General features: G+C 35.0%; 1 protein-coding gene across 1 annotated transcript in view; it reads right to left on the bottom strand.

The window, feature by feature from the left end:
• Nucleotides 1–551: 551 nt before the first annotated feature.
• The window catches only part of cdk18 (cyclin dependent kinase 18), a 52,719-nt gene continuing 35,668 nt past the window's right edge, over nt 552–17,602 (bottom strand). The window contains exons 4-16 of the mRNA XM_079858281.1: nt 16,535–16,660; nt 15,244–15,300; nt 13,664–13,778; nt 11,784–11,878; nt 11,512–11,574; nt 10,440–10,563; nt 10,108–10,228; nt 8,833–8,930; nt 7,213–7,318; nt 7,024–7,066; nt 2,526–2,616; nt 2,293–2,370; nt 552–2,107 (exon numbers count right to left, since the gene is read on the bottom strand). Of these exons, the coding sequence (XP_079714407.1) occupies nt 2,073–2,107; nt 2,293–2,370; nt 2,526–2,616; nt 7,024–7,066; nt 7,213–7,318; nt 8,833–8,930; nt 10,108–10,228; nt 10,440–10,563; nt 11,512–11,574; nt 11,784–11,878; nt 13,664–13,778; nt 15,244–15,300; nt 16,535–16,660 (1,152 nt within the window). The 3' untranslated portion in view covers nt 552–2,072. The remainder of the gene's footprint in view (nt 2,108–2,292; nt 2,371–2,525; nt 2,617–7,023; nt 7,067–7,212; nt 7,319–8,832; nt 8,931–10,107; nt 10,229–10,439; nt 10,564–11,511; nt 11,575–11,783; nt 11,879–13,663; nt 13,779–15,243; nt 15,301–16,534; nt 16,661–17,602) is intronic.

Below are 17,602 nucleotides of genomic sequence, written 5' to 3'. Positions count from 1 at the left end.
TTATTCAGGGAGCGAACGAACTGGCCCAATTAAAGCGAATCGATTAGCTAAAATTATTCCATCACTGTCGGGAGGAGGTCAGTGCTTGAGCCAAAAATAACACTATCGACTAGTAACCCAAGCGAACCGATTCACTAAAACAAAATGATTCAAACATCCAAAGATTTCAGTGCAACAGGTGTGTTTCCCAACAGTTTGATCCTCCCACAGAATTCGTCATAAAACTTAAAGCTAAAATACAGTTGAAGGTAAGAAATCACGCATGGTTGCCTGAGGCGTCTTTTGTATTTTGACTCTTTTGTTTTATATTTTCACATCCAGCGTACCGAATATATCTGACAGGTCCGACGAGTTTTAATAGGTTATGTCTTTTGTTACAGCTATGAACACAAACCCACTCTAATTTATACACAGGTTTATCTGGTTTTCCAAGTGACAGTAATATCACTTATATGTTGCTTAGACCAAATCCTATTTTAAGTTTACTTTGTGAAGTGTACTAATGACAAACAGCACCATGCAATACAGTAAGACTATTGTTTGAGACGAGAGTAGTTCAACTCAACTTCATAATTTATTTAGTTATTATTTAATTACTTTTGGCATTTTTGCAGTCACAATACATTCAGCTTCAGAATATCATAATAGAATAGACAAATCACACAAAATATTTAATATCACATTTCATACAAAAATCTAAATCTTTTATAAAACATTTAGACATCATCTAAGATCATTTAATACCATAGTTTTTTTTTTTCACTGAGAATAAAGAAAACACTTGTCAAAATACATATATTTATATATTAATTCTTTTCAATAGAGTATTTAAAATATTTTCATTTACCACAAAACACATAAATTAGTGCCACCGCTGCAGTGATGTTAAAGTAAATCTTCATAAGTCATTATATTTTATAGAATTTTTTTCCTTGTCAGTCATTCTCAATATTTCTGTTCCCGGGTGGCCTTTAAATGATCAAGCTTTTCATTTCTGTCCACTAGCATGTGCTCAGTGCCATTTACAAGAAAGAGTCATAGTGCGCTCATTTAAAAAAAACTACAAGATACAGTAGGAGAAGGTGAACAACATTAGGTTTCAATTCCAGGACACTTGTATGCCACGTGCAAATGCGGAGTAGCAATTAGCCTAAATGGCAAAACTAATATCTGTATGTGCAATTACTTGAAAGGAGCAAGAAAATTGGACCCCATCATCTCTTATGGTCTGCAAAAGGCACCTTTTGATGATTTCATAAATTAGTAACTAGTTCAAAGATGGTGTAAGCGATTTTCTTTTGGAGTACCACAGCTCTTTTCTAGCCAATCGAAAACGGGCGGTCTAAAGGCCCGTTCACACCAGTTTTGTCATCTGCTGTTTTAAATGCTCGAACTCTTTAAAGCAGGGTGGATTCTGATTGGCTTATAGTTATCGTCCATTTTGCTTTCAAACCAGTTAAAATCACTTACATCACCTTTAGTAGCTGAAGTTCAATGGTATCATGACATAATTCAAGTAATTCTCTATTCAATGGCTCAATGACAATTTGCATTTTTAATGCTTCAAAATTAACACTACTAAATGTTATAGTACTGAATGAATGTTTGTGAAATAAATCGTAATATGTGCAGTGACTCATTAAACACGTGTGGCAAAACAAGTCAAACCTCAAACTGAAATGAAGGAAATTGAACTCAATGGGAAAAGTACATGAAGCTACCATGTTACACGCACACGAATGAAAATACTAAATCAACTAGAACTTTCAGGTGTTCAGATCTACGTCTCCAGAAAGAGAAGAATCTAGACACACTTTCAATGCCTTTCCATAGAGCATCCTAGCTCTGAGCTTCAAGATCAGCGTGGTTTTTAGGTTTGAAAGAGATTTGATTGAGGCTTGGTTACACTTATCCATCTCATGTTATGATTTACTTCCATTCAGTCTGTTTTCAGACTGTAATAAAGTACTGTGTGTATGAATGGATGTGTGCATGCATGTTTTGGATGCTTTTTCCTTCATAATGATTTTGTTCTGCCGATCTCTTCACGGACACCACTTTGATTCTATTCCTCAGAATATGCTTTGTCTGCGGTTCTTGCCTCGACCTGGATTCGGAGAAAATGACCCCGTGTTAGAAAGATCTGCAGGAGTGCAGGTAAGCAAGTATTAATGGGTGATTTAATCTTACAGGTTTACAGATGGGATTAATGCGCTTTATGCACGACTAAACATGATCAAGTTGCGCTCTGCAAATAGAGATGAGTGATGTCAAAGCAATGGAATTGAATACCTGGTGGCTGGAATACTGAACTCCTTAGTCCCGGATCCTTCTGTAGCTGGATCTCCCTCAGGGAAAACACGGATGAGGCTAGAGAGGATGGAAGACAAGCGGGTGATGATCAAAGCAAATGCGTTGTTGTTTGTTGTTTCGCCAAGGTAAAAGACAGATTATGAGGCTTCTGTTGAGGTGATGTTATATAAGCAGACTCTCCAGAAATGATGTAAATATTGGGATGAACTCACTGTCAGGTATGGAGTGGATGTTCTCGCCAAGCGTCAGGAAGTAAGAGTGTGTCAAGGACAACTCGGCTGACATTCTACTCCTGGTGTCATACTGAAAGGGAACAAAACAAACAAAAAATAGAGGGAAAATGTAGAGTTATGGGTTTTTCATTAATTGGAAAACACACACACATTTCATAACCTGTCGATCTATAGTGATCATAATTAGCCATATATTATGATAATTTTATTACCTTATTATTTATTATATACATTATAAATAAAATGATATAAATATATAAATTGAATGTGTTTTTAATATTACATTTCATATTTTAATGAACTGACCACAATTCACCATATATTATTATTATTTAATATATTTTAGGGCTGTCAAATGATTAATCGCGATTAATCGCATCCAAAATAAAAGTTTGTGTTTACATAATATATGTGTGTGCATGGAGTATAATTATTTTCTATATATAAATACACACACATGCATATATATTTAAGAAAAATGTGTTATTTATATATAAAATATTTATATATAATATAAATTATATATAATATAAATATATATACACAGTATATACATGCAAATATTTCTTAAATATATACATGCATGTGTGTGTATTTATATATAGAAAATAATTATACACCGTACACACACATATATTATGTAAACACAAACTTTTATTTTGGATGTGATTAATCGCGATTAATCGTTTGACAGCCCTAATATATTTATATACATACACATATCATGTATGTGCGTATATATATATATATATATATATATATATATATATATATATATATATATGAAATTTATATTATAATATTTTTATTTAAAATGTGTAAAATGTATATATATATATATTCATTCAATATATATATATTTATATACACATATAAACACATTATATATATATATATATATATATATATATAATATATAAACACAGTATATATATATATATATATGTACTGTATATGGTTTGTATGTATAGAGATTATTAGAATATATATACATTTTACACGTTTACATATTATAATATAAATTATGATAAATATTATAATTATAATAAATATAATATACATTTCTTAATATATGCAACATTTTTCAACTTAAGTTTGAATAATTTCAGACAGTTTTGATTTTTGAAGTGCAGTAGATGCACTAAAAATCCCGGAACTTTGACTTTTGAACATGCGTAGTGCTTCTTTCAACATTTTCTGCTCTAGAGCTCAAGTTACAGTTCCTCTGATCCGCGTCTTCACTAATGACTCGATCTGAGCACAACTCCCCTGACTTGTTGATCCCTGAGCTATGAAGTAGTTTTAAATAATGAAGCACCCATCATCCTGCTGTCATCTCACACAAAGTTATAAAATTGTCTCCAGCGAAGTTTGGCGTTGTTTAAAGTGCGCATTGTGTGAGTCTGACAGCGCGATCAGTCAGCGGGGTTTGATGAGAAACAGGTGCACGGTTCGGACTCATTAAGGCCCCTGTCACCATTAACGAATCGCGCGCTCCGTGGTCTTTCATCATAATGACAGGTCAGCGTGCACTCAAGCTGCGCGTGCCATCAGAACGCACAAAGAAAGAGAGAAACGCATTCACGTTTCTTTACAAATGCAGCATATTGTACTGAAATACATACGCACACAGTCTAAACCTGCTTTTGAAGACCTCCCATTCAGTCTTACTAATCATAACTATTACAGTCTAACACTACTTTGTTTTTATGCTTACAAAAAGTACCATGGTATTATCATCTGATACCATCAGGGTACATTGTATTGATCAGAATCAGAAAGAGCTTTACACACACACACACACACACACACACACAAGAAATTAAAGTCTTGGTGATAGCCGCACAAGTGCCACAGTTTGTAGGTGCAGATGTTTTTTAGGACATTATTAGGCACATTTATAAAACCTTTTTTAACACACATTTATGTAGCTGTCATGCTGAAGACTTTTCAGTATATTGACTTTTACCCCCGGTTTCACAGGCAAAATGCATAAGCAACTTCCACTGACAAATCTTAAAACATGTGCCATTGTTTTGTCTCAAGATGCACACTAATGTTTTTTTCTTTTCTTTCTAAGGCATGTTTATAGAAGCTACTTGAATATCCTAATTGAACTAAGGCCTGTCTGTGAAACAGAGCCTTAATATTCGTAAATTAAGGCATGACCAGTTAAAAAGTGGCCAAAACCCCTCTAAAACCAGCAAAAAGACCAGTCTGACCAGGACCAACAAAAACCCTCTCAATCTGTTTTTTTTTTTTCAACAGTGTAGACAAATCGTTTTCCAAATCCTAAACCTAAAATACAACTTTCATAATTTTTCGACGTGTATAAAGAGAAATATGTAGTCGCTCTGTAAACTCATCTTTTCAGAGCCTTTTTTGTCCCCAAAAGTATTGCTAGGTCACCAATATGCATTACTGAATCCATTGTACATGTGTGTACTACAGGCAAAAACACTGAGATCAGCATTGAGTCTCTGAAAGAGTCTTTAGCCTGTCGCACCCCTCTGTGTTTATTCGTTCCCCCAAAATAATCTTGAACTGTATTCCTCTTGCCTGTACCCGAGTGAAGCGACGAGGTGTCATCCTGCGTTTGTTTACCTGTGTTTTAATAACACTATAATGCTCCGCGCCTGACACCCCTGCCCGTATCAAACTAATTGGACCTGGAGGAGAGCAGGCAGAGAGGGAAGTTGACACCATAATTATCTTCAGAGCTCACTCCATCTCGCCAGCCAAACTCTTAACAAGGGCTTTTCTTCACCCGGGGATTGGGAGCCGAAGACAGTTGCAGGGCCATGGCATTAAACATCACCTCACTGGCCTCTGCACATGTGCTGTGTGCTTGTTAGAAATCACACACACAAACACACTCTGTTTTCATGCTAGAAGTTAACCAGTATTTGTTTATTTTTTTTGTCTGATACAGATTTTTGAATTATTGTAATTAATTATTTTTATATTTTAATTTATTTTTATTGATTAGTAGTTGTTTTTATTATTATTATTATTATTTATTACTCAGTTTTGATAATGCATTATGATTGGACTATTAGAATACTAGGAATTTTCGCTGTTAAAAAGAAATAAAATTTTTGAATAATCATTCTGATTGCAAAACAATATGAGTAATAACAATACTAATTTCATTGATTAGTAGTTGATCTTTTAATTAATCTGATAATTTATTTTTAATAATTTGATTTTTGACACAATAATATATAATTAATAGGCTTTTAAAATATTAGGGGGCTGTGTTGTTTTACATAAATATTGTTAATAATGATAAATATTAGGTAACACTTTACAATAAGGTTTCATTAGTAAACTACTTTAGTTAACGTGAACTAAGAATCAACAATACTTCTACAGCATTTATTATTCTTAGTTGATGTTAATTTCAACTTTTACTAATACAAAAAGTTTTATTTGTTAACATTAGTTAATGCTCTGTAAACTAACATTAACAAACAATGAACAGCTTGTGTTAACAAATATTAATAAATACTGTAACAAATGTACTGGTTATTGTTATTTCATGTCTGTTAATACATTACATAATGTCAACAAATGAGACCTTATTGTAAAAGGGTTGCCTATTATTATTTTTTGATTAATTAACACTATTATTGATTCCATAACATTTATGCAAAGTTGTTTTGTTTCCGGAATGGTCACATTTGTTGTACAGGCTTAAAATGTGTTTTATCGCCTAAGATGACGTAAATGAAGTGTGTGACGTAAGTTCATGGAGCTGTAAAGGCTTTTTTGGGTTCTATTTGTATATGGAGACCTACCCAAATGGTGGCATTTATCAGCATGACATGATGATATTAACCAATAAAAAGCAAATTTTCAAGCATGGTTGCATACCTGTATTTACAGGTAAATACCCAGCGTTATTGTTATCATCTGTTGAGAATCATGATTCTTGGACAGCAGTGTTTTTCACAATAAATGGACACTTTATCAGATGTATCGGTAGTGATTTGCTTACACATTTCTATAAAAATAAGCAGTAATATTCCTGTTTTGTCTGTGCTGTACCACTGATGGCTGGTATCTGTGTGATTTAGACTATCCCTGCAAGGCTGTTGTTTCTGGCATCTGACATAAACTGGTAAATCCTCATTGCTTAAATCTATCGTCTCATATTGCATTGGCTCCTCCTCAACATTTCAAAGGAAAGCCGTGTACACATGTAAAATCTGAGTTTTCAGTAAAGATGCACTCTATGCAAGTACATAAAAGATATGCACGGTAGATTTAGATGTTTATTGCTAGTTACCTGAAAAGTATCCTATCTGGTTTAACTGCACAAACATTTAGTGGTAACTCTATTGAGTATGTTTGAACCCACACACTTGTGACGCGTTAGCCAAGACTTCACATTTGTGTTCGCATACTTGCATGAAGTATGTTTCTGCAGTAGCTCAAATCAGAATAATCCACCATTTTTAATTAATTCACTCACCATCAATAGAGCCGAAAGAAGGTCTATCCCCTCCGTGTCGAGCCTTGAAATGAAAAAATAGCTTGTGTATTATAATATTCACTATATCTATAATTCATAGCATGCAAAACAAACTGTATTCCTCCTCTATTGTTTTTTATAGATACAGGTGTGTTTTTGTTCTGTCAGTGTGCTGTGTTTCTGTGGTACCTGGGCACATGATTAATGAGCGCTTGTGCTCGGTACTGAGGAAACAGGTAGGATTTGAATTCCTCATTAGCTGTGATTCCGGGCCAGGTTTCCTCAGTTGGGGTGCCTGGTTACGGGAAAAAAGTAGTTTTTTTAGTATGTGTCCTACAGTGAGATAATTAGACCTCCATTAGGCTTCAGGCGTGCACCTATGGACCACCCACAGTCTGATCACTGACCGCCTGATGCATATTTTATCAAAGAATTACAGATAATTTGTTCATCTGGCAAGCTATGATCTGGTTGGCTGGAATCGAAGTGCAGGTTGTCATGTTTACAAGATTGCTGATTGCTGGAACAATTGCTTTTTACACGTAATAACTGAATCTGACAAGGCTTGCCAGTAAGTCACTTAGTAGTAAGTAAAGTTATTTTTGTGAAAAGTCCTTTTGGATACAAGGTAATTATTTGTAATTTTTTAGTGATTCACATAAAACCAAATTCGTGCAATTAGCACAAATTACCAGTTTTATGCTTGATAAAAAACGTTGCAAACTTTTTGGTTTTATGCCAATAGTCAAAAGTCTGGCAGGCTACATTAGAGTAGTGAAGTATTTAAAGCTTGTGTTAATTAAGTACAGTACTTTTCCCCCCAAAAAATGTTTTGTTTTTGTTTTTTATTCACCAATTAAGGACACAATAAATTGATCAACACAAAAGTAACTTTCACTTTCAAATCAGCATATTAGAATGATTTCTGAAGGATCATGTGACACTGAAGACTGCAGTAATGATCCAGAAAATTCAGCTTTGCATCACAGGAATAAATTACATTTTACAATATATTCAAATAGAAAACAAAACCGTTTTAAAATTATAGTAATATTTTGCAGTATTACTATCCTTACTATATTTTTGGTCAAATAAATACAGCATAAGAGACTTCAAAACCACCTTACCAACCAACTTTTGAGTGGTAGTGTATAATTATTTCAACTAGACAGATAAATAATTTTGCCAAATTTAAAACCGCCTTCAGTGCATATGATATTCTTTATATAATATATAATATATATAGGGAAAATGAATACAATTATATAGGCTATACAATAGGGATGCACTATATATCGGCCACCATATCGGTATCGGCCGATATATGTTCATTTTTAATGCCCGATAAGAACATTTGGCCAATATATTAAAGTAATAAATAATGGATTGTTTCCTTCAGCGGAGACACTTCAGATGCGCACTGTTCTCCATGATTCTTTTGAATTGCTTGAAATAGGATTGCAATCACTTTAAAAAGGAAAATACAGTTAAGTGCAATATTTGCAGCGCAAGTCTGTCATAAAGGCTACATATAATTATAATGAGAAAATCATTATAATTGTGTGCTTGGGACATGGCTTTTAATGTTGAGACTTTTGCTCTCAAATTTCGATTTATCAGCCAATATATCGGTTATCGGCTTTTAAATATAAAGAATTATCGGTTATCATATCGGCCAAAATTTTCATACCTGTGCATCCCTACTATATAATTTCTATTTCCAACCAACATGAAGCATTTTAAGTGCCATAAATGACCATAAATGATTAATTTATACATAATTAAAGTGACATGAAATGTCTCTCTTACCCATGAGCCGAAATATCAGGTGTAGTTCCTCTTTGACGGTCGACCCAGGAAACATGGGACGCCCCGTCGACATTTCGTACATGATACAGCCCACGCCCCTAGTCATACAGAGACATCCATCATCCATCATTTCAGTGCTGTTATTCTATACGTCAAATCTTTTAAATGAACCCCGCAGACATCATTTGAATATATCAGATCAGGACTGTCACAGATGTTTTATCTGAGAATATTCTCCTATCACAGTTTGACGTCTGCTTGACTGGAGGGTTGTCTCGGGAAAGCTGTGAGGTGGAGATACGGGAAAGACACATGTGGCTGCTGTCACGCTCGGATTGATTAGCCCACTGGACTAATCCTGAGGATTAAACAACACGGGATTTTTTTTATCGGCTTAGCTTTAAAAAAGCATTTGTGTCCGAGTCCGTGTCAGCTATCCAAGGTTGCCCGAGGAGCGTGTGTCAGAGTGCGTATGTGACGTTAAAAGGTTGTGTCAGGAAAGACAGAATTCAATTTTCTAACTTAATGTTTCTTCTGGAGGACTGAGCAACAGTCAAGAGCTCTTTGGCATGATCAAAAGGTAGTCTGATGTATTATTTCATAAAGTTCATAAGTGGGATTTCCACCCCCCCAAAAACAAAAGGTTATATGAACCCATTAATTTAGTTCTTTTGACATGAGATGATGAATAAATGAAATAGAAATTGAATGTGTTTGAGTGCTGAAAAAGAAAAAAAGTTCCATTGATGGCCATTACAATCCAGCTATCTAAAACACTTCATAATAATAGTAGTGCTGTCAAATTGATTAATCGCATCTAACATAAAAGTGTGTGTGTGCACAATATATATATAGATAGATAGATAGATAGATAGATAGATAGATAGATAGATAGATAGATAGATAGATAGATAGATAGATAGATAGATAGATAGATAGATAGATAGTGGTAGATAGTGGTTCTTTTTGCAAATTGATTTGTGTGCTTTCTGTGATGTTGCTTACCGAATCAAAAGAGTCTGCCCTCCAGTAAATATGACATTCTGGTCTTTAGATATTGACTATTATTTTATTCTTAGGAGTTATAAGTTATAGATTATAGCCTATTTTCGCTTTTTCTGTTCTATGAGCATTGTGTATAAACAGTATCAATAGTTTTGCTCCATGCATGGTTTCATAATGTTAGCAGCACATTGTGGCTGATGCCGTACTGTACTGTTATGCAAGGTTGTGTTCTATGTATTCTAGCAGCGGTTGATGTGAGAAACATCTTACCACATGTCTATCGGTGTGGAATACTCCGTGGAGCCCAGTAGAACATCAGGAGGTCGATACCACAAGGTCACAACCTCGTTCGAATAGGTTTTAGTTGGGACTGATTTTGCTCTGGCCAAACCTTAACAAGCAAGATAAGACAGATAGTTAAGGCGATGAACAAACGTTGCTGGGAAACCCAGAATCCCAGCCAAGAGCCAATATAAGATAGGAGGCACATGGGAGACCGCTGCTGAGTAATGTGCTAAAACAAAAACAATCTAGATATTCTTTGTATAGCACACCAAAGTAAATACATCTATGAATATTTAGGTTTTGTAAGAAAGTCTCACCAAAGTCTGCCAGTTTGAGTTCTCCCTTTTCATTAATGAGCAGATTCTGAGGCTTCAGGTCCCGGTGGAGAATCTTCCTATGATGACAATATGATAAACCACGAAGAAGCTGGAACATAAATATCTACAAGGACAGAAAGACAGATGTTAGCGCTTCTAAAACTTGAACTACCAACAAAGACTGCTTTTTATTGCATCCAAAATGTAGGCTGCTGCCTTCTAAGATACTACTTTTTTTAAGGCAACATCACATGTATTAATCCCAGAATACATTGCAAAATTTTCAAATGTCAAGAGAAAATTCAACTATATTTTTTTATTCAATACTGACAAGTACAGATGAAGTTAGTATAAAGACTTTTTATTTAATTTTATTTGTGCCTGACACTGCATTTTATCCAGGCACGTCTTGATAAAGTGACATGCAAAAAGCTATTAGCTATCAAATTAGGTACGTTTATTATTGCTGTAAGTGTAGTTTTTAATAATTTATTAATTTTTCAGTTTAAATTGTCCATTATCATAAAACATATGGGCTATTTCCAAATCATTAGATGCCGTTAATCAGTGTTTGAAATGTCACCTAGAGATCTATACTTCATTTATTTTTAATTTTCTTTAATAAATTGACTTATTAGTCATTTAAACAAACTAATTAGTTAATTATGGGTTTCCAATGCTCTAATTTCCATCAAAGTCTTCCCTATAAAAAAAGAAAAAGTCTAGAATGAGATCTTGTGAATATCGCTGTTGCTTCTCTGGGTCTGTTTGGTAGCCCCGCCCAGTGAAATCTCATTGGTTCAAAATCCTGCTCGTTATAACTCTACATTTAAATATATCTTCTGATTGGCTGTGATCATGTTGTCGAGCAGTGTTTTGCTCATAATCTATTGACAATTTGCTTGTTGTTGTTATCTTAGCAACTTGTTAACATGTCAGACTCCGTCAGAATCAATTGCGAGGCACGTCTCTCTTGTGGTATTTTGCTGTCTTAGCTGTCTATGTAAACCGCTCTATTGACTTTTAATTGGTAAGCTTGTTGATTGTTTTTCGATGGTCTTTGAGCTGTTACCTTCACGTTGTGCATGCTCATGAGGTTTCCACAGTTGTCGAGGTACTGCTTCAAGTCACTGTCCTGCAAAGACAGTTAGGTTATGACGTCAAAACGGCCCTGGCCTCTTTTATGGGGTTGTTATCTTGCTTATAATAGGTGAAGAGGGAAATACTTCAAATACCACCCCACCCAATATCACAAAGCATAATGGGATTGACAAAAGGCTGGGGTAAGAGCTTGCCTGCCATTGTTGTCGACATTGAAAAGAAAAGCTGTGCGATGTGGCTTACCAGATACTCAAAGACAAGGGTGAGACATCGGTCTGTATGGATGATGTCATGGAGTGTTACGATGTTGGCGTGTTTCAGATTCTTCAGCAGTGACACTGTCGCAACACAACAAGAATATGACAATAAGCCGCTTCAACAATAACCTCCAGCAGGGTGTGCAACATTCAGAATTAAATTGAAATGCTAATCCAGTTCCTGAATTTAAATCAAGCCAAGCAGGATGCAGACTTTTCATTCAAATAAGAAAGATGAAAACTGCTGTTACTTTTTAATAATTCATACTGAAAAATAAAATGTTATTATGTATTAACATCCAAAATATTTGCTATTTGTGACCCTGGACCACAAAACCAGTCACATGGGTAAATTTTTTTGAAACTGAGATTTATACATCACATGAAAGCTGAATAAATAAGCTTTCCATTGATGTATGGTTTGTTAGGACAATATTTGGCAGAGATTCAACTATTTGAAAATCTGGAATCTGAGGGTGCATAGAAATCGAAACATTGAGAAAATCGCCTTTTAAGTTGTCCACTTATGTTCAAGATTGTGCTGCATTCACTCACAAAAATAAATGTTTTCTATATTTATGGTAGGAAATGTAAAAAATATCTTCATGGAACATGATCTTTACTTAGTATCCTAAAGATTTTTGGCATAAAAGAAAACTCGATAATTTTGACCCATACAATGTATTGTTGGCTATTGCCACAAATATACCCTTGCGACATGTGACTGGTTTTGTGATCCAGGGTCACATTTACAGAAACACGTAATATTTATATAATATATGTGTATATATTAGGGCTGTCAAACGATTAATCGCGATTAATCGCATCCAAAATAAAAGTTTGTTTTTACATAATATATGTGTGTGTACGGTGTATAATTATTTTCTATATATAAATACACACACATGCATGTATATATTTAAGAAATATTTGCATGTATATACTGTGTATATATATTTATATTATATATAATTTATATTATATATAAATATTTTATATATAAATAACACATTTTTCTTAAATATATATGCATGTGTGTGTATTTATATATAGAAAATAATTATACTCCATACACACACATATATTATGTAAACACAAACTTTAATTTTGGATGCGATTAATCGTGATTAATCATTTGACAGCCCTAGTATATATATATATATATATATATATATATATATAATGTATATGTATATCTGTGTATGGTTATGTAGCCTACTGTATATGTATGTGTATATACACACAAATCATAAATTCAACTAAATGACTTAGAACTAATGAAATACACATATTTGATATCTATATATCTTAATGTTTAATACAATTTATGTATTTGTTATTTTACTTTACTAATTAGTGGTTTTATGGATTTGTAAGAATGCTCTAACTATTTTTAATGCAATGTAAAACAATTAAAGATTAAAGGGAGAATGAATCGACACATTTGTCTCCTGCTTATCAGATTTTTGGCCTGAGAAAAAGCAGCAGAAATCTTAGATCTGAAACAAAGTTTATACTTGAATGAAGTCCCAGAGCTATAAAAGAATTGGTTTCTGCATTTTGCCAAACCCTGACCTCCAGTGACATGTTTTGTAATGCAATGCATCACAGTGTTGTGTTTCCTCATGGGCCTGTGTGTGTGTGTTCCCTCTAGCGTGAGCTGCGTTAGATGTGTGTGTAGCAGCCACTGGGTGGCAGCCTTGCTTTATATCCTCGTCTTTCATTAGCAACCCCTCTCACGTACTCCATCTCATTTAGATGGAGTGATTCAGGCTGGGTGAAGAAGACGCCTGTGGCTCGCTAGTTTAGAATGTATACTCTTTGTGACAATCTGGCTTTTGAACAACTGAGAGAGAAGGACGCTACCTTCCCGAATGGCTGTGCACGGGGCGCCCTCTTCGTGCTCGAGACGAATCTCTTTCAGAGCCACCAGGTTTTCTGTGAGTTTGCTGCGACCCTTGAATACCGTCGCGTATGTGCCCTGTGTGACAGACAGGAAGAAAAAAATATGTCAATCTTCTGGGAAACGGGAGCGGTGCAGAATAGATCAGTGGGTCTAAACTGGTTTTGCTTAAGGACCCAGATTTTAGTTTATAACACCAAAAAATAACACCAAAATGATTTAAATTATAAAAGCAAATGGAAATGTCCTTGAAAGCAAACATTATAATGCATTATTATTACCATAAACTGCATAAACCCAACAATATGACCAATTGCATTTGGTTTCCAGAAGTCTCAATTTCAATGTGCTAAAATATTGTAGAGGATTGACTGGATACATGATCATTGATGTCAACAACAACATAGTAGAAAAATATATATTTAATAGTTGCATTGCTTTTTTGCATTCGACATTGTTTTTATTTGTGCTCTCTGAAACCACATCAGACCTGCAATCTATTGGATCTCGACAGTCGACACTATAGGCATGTTGATCTAGTTTCTAGTTTGGTTAGAGACTATTTGCTTAGTTTTGTTGAAACCAATGCAGGATTCTCTGAATAGAAAGTTCAGAAATACAGCATTTATTATCTTTTGTAATATTATACATGTTTAAACGGTCACTTTTGCTCAATTTAATGCATCCTTGCTGAAAAAAATATTAATATCTTTCAAAAAACCTGACCCCAAAATTATTAATGGTAATGTTGGTACGTTTCAAAACCTTACTAAGGGTATTTCCAAGAAATATATCTCATCACATTTACATAGGAAGACTTATAATCCCAAAAAATGTATTTGTATAAAAGTGTCTGCTAAATGACATGCATACAGTATAATACAATAAGGTTTTAAATATGATATTACAGATATTTCACTCACAAAGAGCAATTTGTAGCTGATGGAATATGTTAGAGCTGAGTATAACTAGAGGAAAAACCACATCACATGAATTTCCATAACTTTTTATGTTTTTGTTTTTTAATATCCATGACTTTTCCAGGCCTAGAAATTCACCGAGCTGAAACCACGTTTTAGACGCTAATGAAAAAGTTTATAACTTGCTGATACAAAGATATAAACCTTCTTTACCGTTATTTGTTTCGTTATTGAAGAGAATTCATTGCAGTCTGTGTCCAGTATTTTTCCAATATTCAGGTTTTTCCTCACATATGGTATTCCTCAGGGTTGTATGTAGTACATTATTTCTCACAATTTGCAATGAGCATGCTTTGTTGCACTTAATGGAAAATTGACGGGCTAGTCGCGGTACAGCTTTAAGCATATTAGAGACTGATGTCTCTTCATGGCAAAAAAAAAAAAAAAAAAAGTCCATTAAATCAGAATCCACAATTCAACACGACTCGTATTCACTGTAATCGCCCGGAGGGAATCTCGTAATGAACACATTTGATTCTTCATTTTGAAGACTGCTGTTTTACATCCTTCATTTTTGCCTATAGAATCTTTTGTCTTCACCTAGGGAAGAGAAAACATCTTACCTCTCCTAGTTTGCCCAACTTCACGTAGGTCTCCAATTTCCCAAAGCCAATGTCCGACTGGAAAAGAATGGAATACTGTGTTACCAAAAAAGTTTGCTGCAAACATTTATGAATTGTTTGGGAGCCATATCTTGGAATCAATCTTGTTGACACATGCAATTGAGCGTATTTAAGAGCTAGAACTGTAGATGTTTGCGATTATTAGGAATGCTAGGATTGTTTAATGTGGAGTGGAGCGAGCAAGGGCTTCTGTTATGGTTCGTTTACGGTAATGTTTGCTATAGCAGTTCTTGCAGCTACGCTGTAAATGCGCCTTATGTTGTGTTATAAATCAGTGTTTTGTTTTTTTTAGCTGAGAGGCATGCCAAGGATACAAATGTAGACAGATAAGCTAGGCCAACGCAGTGAAAGTGATCAAACCTGGTGAGTTTTATTTGTATAGAACTTTTCACAGTATAAAGTGCAACAGTCAGGTTCTGGATGTAAAAATCCAATTAATCCCATTTTCTTCCTTTTCAGTACTCCCTAAGATATAATGTGATCATTAGGGATGTAACAATATATTGTGTCACAATATAGCACAATACAAAAATGCAACAATATGTATCGTGGATAGTGACAATATGTATTGTGGATAGTTCACCCAAAATAAAAAGTTTCCAGAGTTTTAGTGTCAGTACTACATTACTATATATAATGTTGAATTTAATGTATAATAATGCAATGGGGGAATATTTGTGGGTCCTGATAATGTCAAATGTCTTGTTACCAGTAAAAAGTGGCCTACATTATTTTAAACACATCTAGTCAGTAACATGTCCGTCTAAAATAATTCAGTATTTTCAGCTTCAGAATCATGAATATTTTTCGTTTCTATATTCTATATACTATTACTATATACTATATTATATTTGTTACACCCCTAGTGATCATACATGACATTAACCTCATTTTTACATGCTGCAATGCATTCTGGGATTGTAATATCTGCAAAAATACAGTTGCTGGAGATTTTGTCGGACAAAAAAATAGCATGTTCTATGATGCCAAAGAAATGTTGCCTATAGTTAGGAAGCTCTCATGGTTTTGGAATGTAAATATACAGGTTTACTTTGCTACTGTAGCTACTTTGTTCCAAGAAAATAATTACATCTTTCTATTCTATTTTCAATGTAAAACGTTGTTTTGCATCAGTAGGGTTGGGTTAGTCTGTTAGCATTAATTTAGACTATGATATATCCTTGTTTGATTTCTAACGAATCATCTGTGTGAGTTTAGTTTGGTTACTAACCAGTGAGGCTCTTCTGGACATGCGACTGAGAGGTTTGCATGGTGGAGTGCTTTCCATCTGTAACTTCTTCAGAAACTCCGGTGGGAGACGAATATCCATGGGCAGAGACATCCTCTTAGTTACATCCTGCACACACATCAAAGAGCTGTCAGCTATTAGCGTTCAGCTTGCACACATATAAAGCACAGCGAGTCAAGCTGAATATGACAGCTTTCTCCACTGCGCAACACAACTCTACGCCTATAGGCAGAGCTGACTATTCTTACCAAGGTGAACTTGGCATGACAATGAGAACCTGTCACTTGTGAAGACTCACACTCAATAAAGGATTCTGGCGTAATCTCAATACGCAGAGGCAGGATAGGACAAAATATTGTATCATGCAACGAGCTGAAGTATCTCCAACAATCTTCTGGCATTTAAGAAGCTCTGATGGAGTTAGTTCGTAACTGGATTCATCGGCACGGTTAGGCGAGGCCCAAAAATAGCACGGCAATGAGGGGGAATCTTATGTGCTCTGAAAAATGAGAGCATTCCCTGTGAATCCTCCCGCTCTGCCTTGTGGCTGAGTTTGTACGGTCGCGCAATAAAACTAGCGAGTAATTCTCAATAAAACCAGGGAATAAAAAGTCCTCCCTTTCTCCTCGCGCTCTCCCGTCATGCCCGTGGGAATAAAATAAGGGTGCATGGTGCAGATAAAAGGTTCGCGGGAGCAGAAAGAAGCTGTCGCATTTGAAAATAGGAGAGGGCATTCATTCCAATTTTCCCCCTGTAGATTCATGCCCAGTGAATAAGAAAGCTGACAGCTGAGGCAAAGAACACTCCGAATGCAGAGTCTGTCTTTTGTTGCTCTAGACTAACTTACAGGTAATGCTTCCACTCCATTTAATGATGGACTCCATCTTTCTCATGCGCCTCTAACCGAGACTTTTCTCTCGTACACCCGATATAGAATCGCATGGATGATTATGGTGGAGGAGGAGAAGAACGAGGAAGATGATCAAGGCAGGAGCCTAGTGCAGGCTCTGATTAGTCTGTTCTTGACATTCGACAATCCAATTGGCATGG

The sequence above is a fragment of the Squalius cephalus genome (genome assembly GCF_949319135.1).
Source record: "Squalius cephalus genome assembly, chromosome: 22".
Classification (NCBI taxonomy): Eukaryota; Metazoa; Chordata; class Actinopteri; order Cypriniformes; family Leuciscidae; genus Squalius; species Squalius cephalus.
Note: the sequence above shows the minus strand (reverse complement) of the source record. Positions and strands in the feature narration are given on the sequence as shown.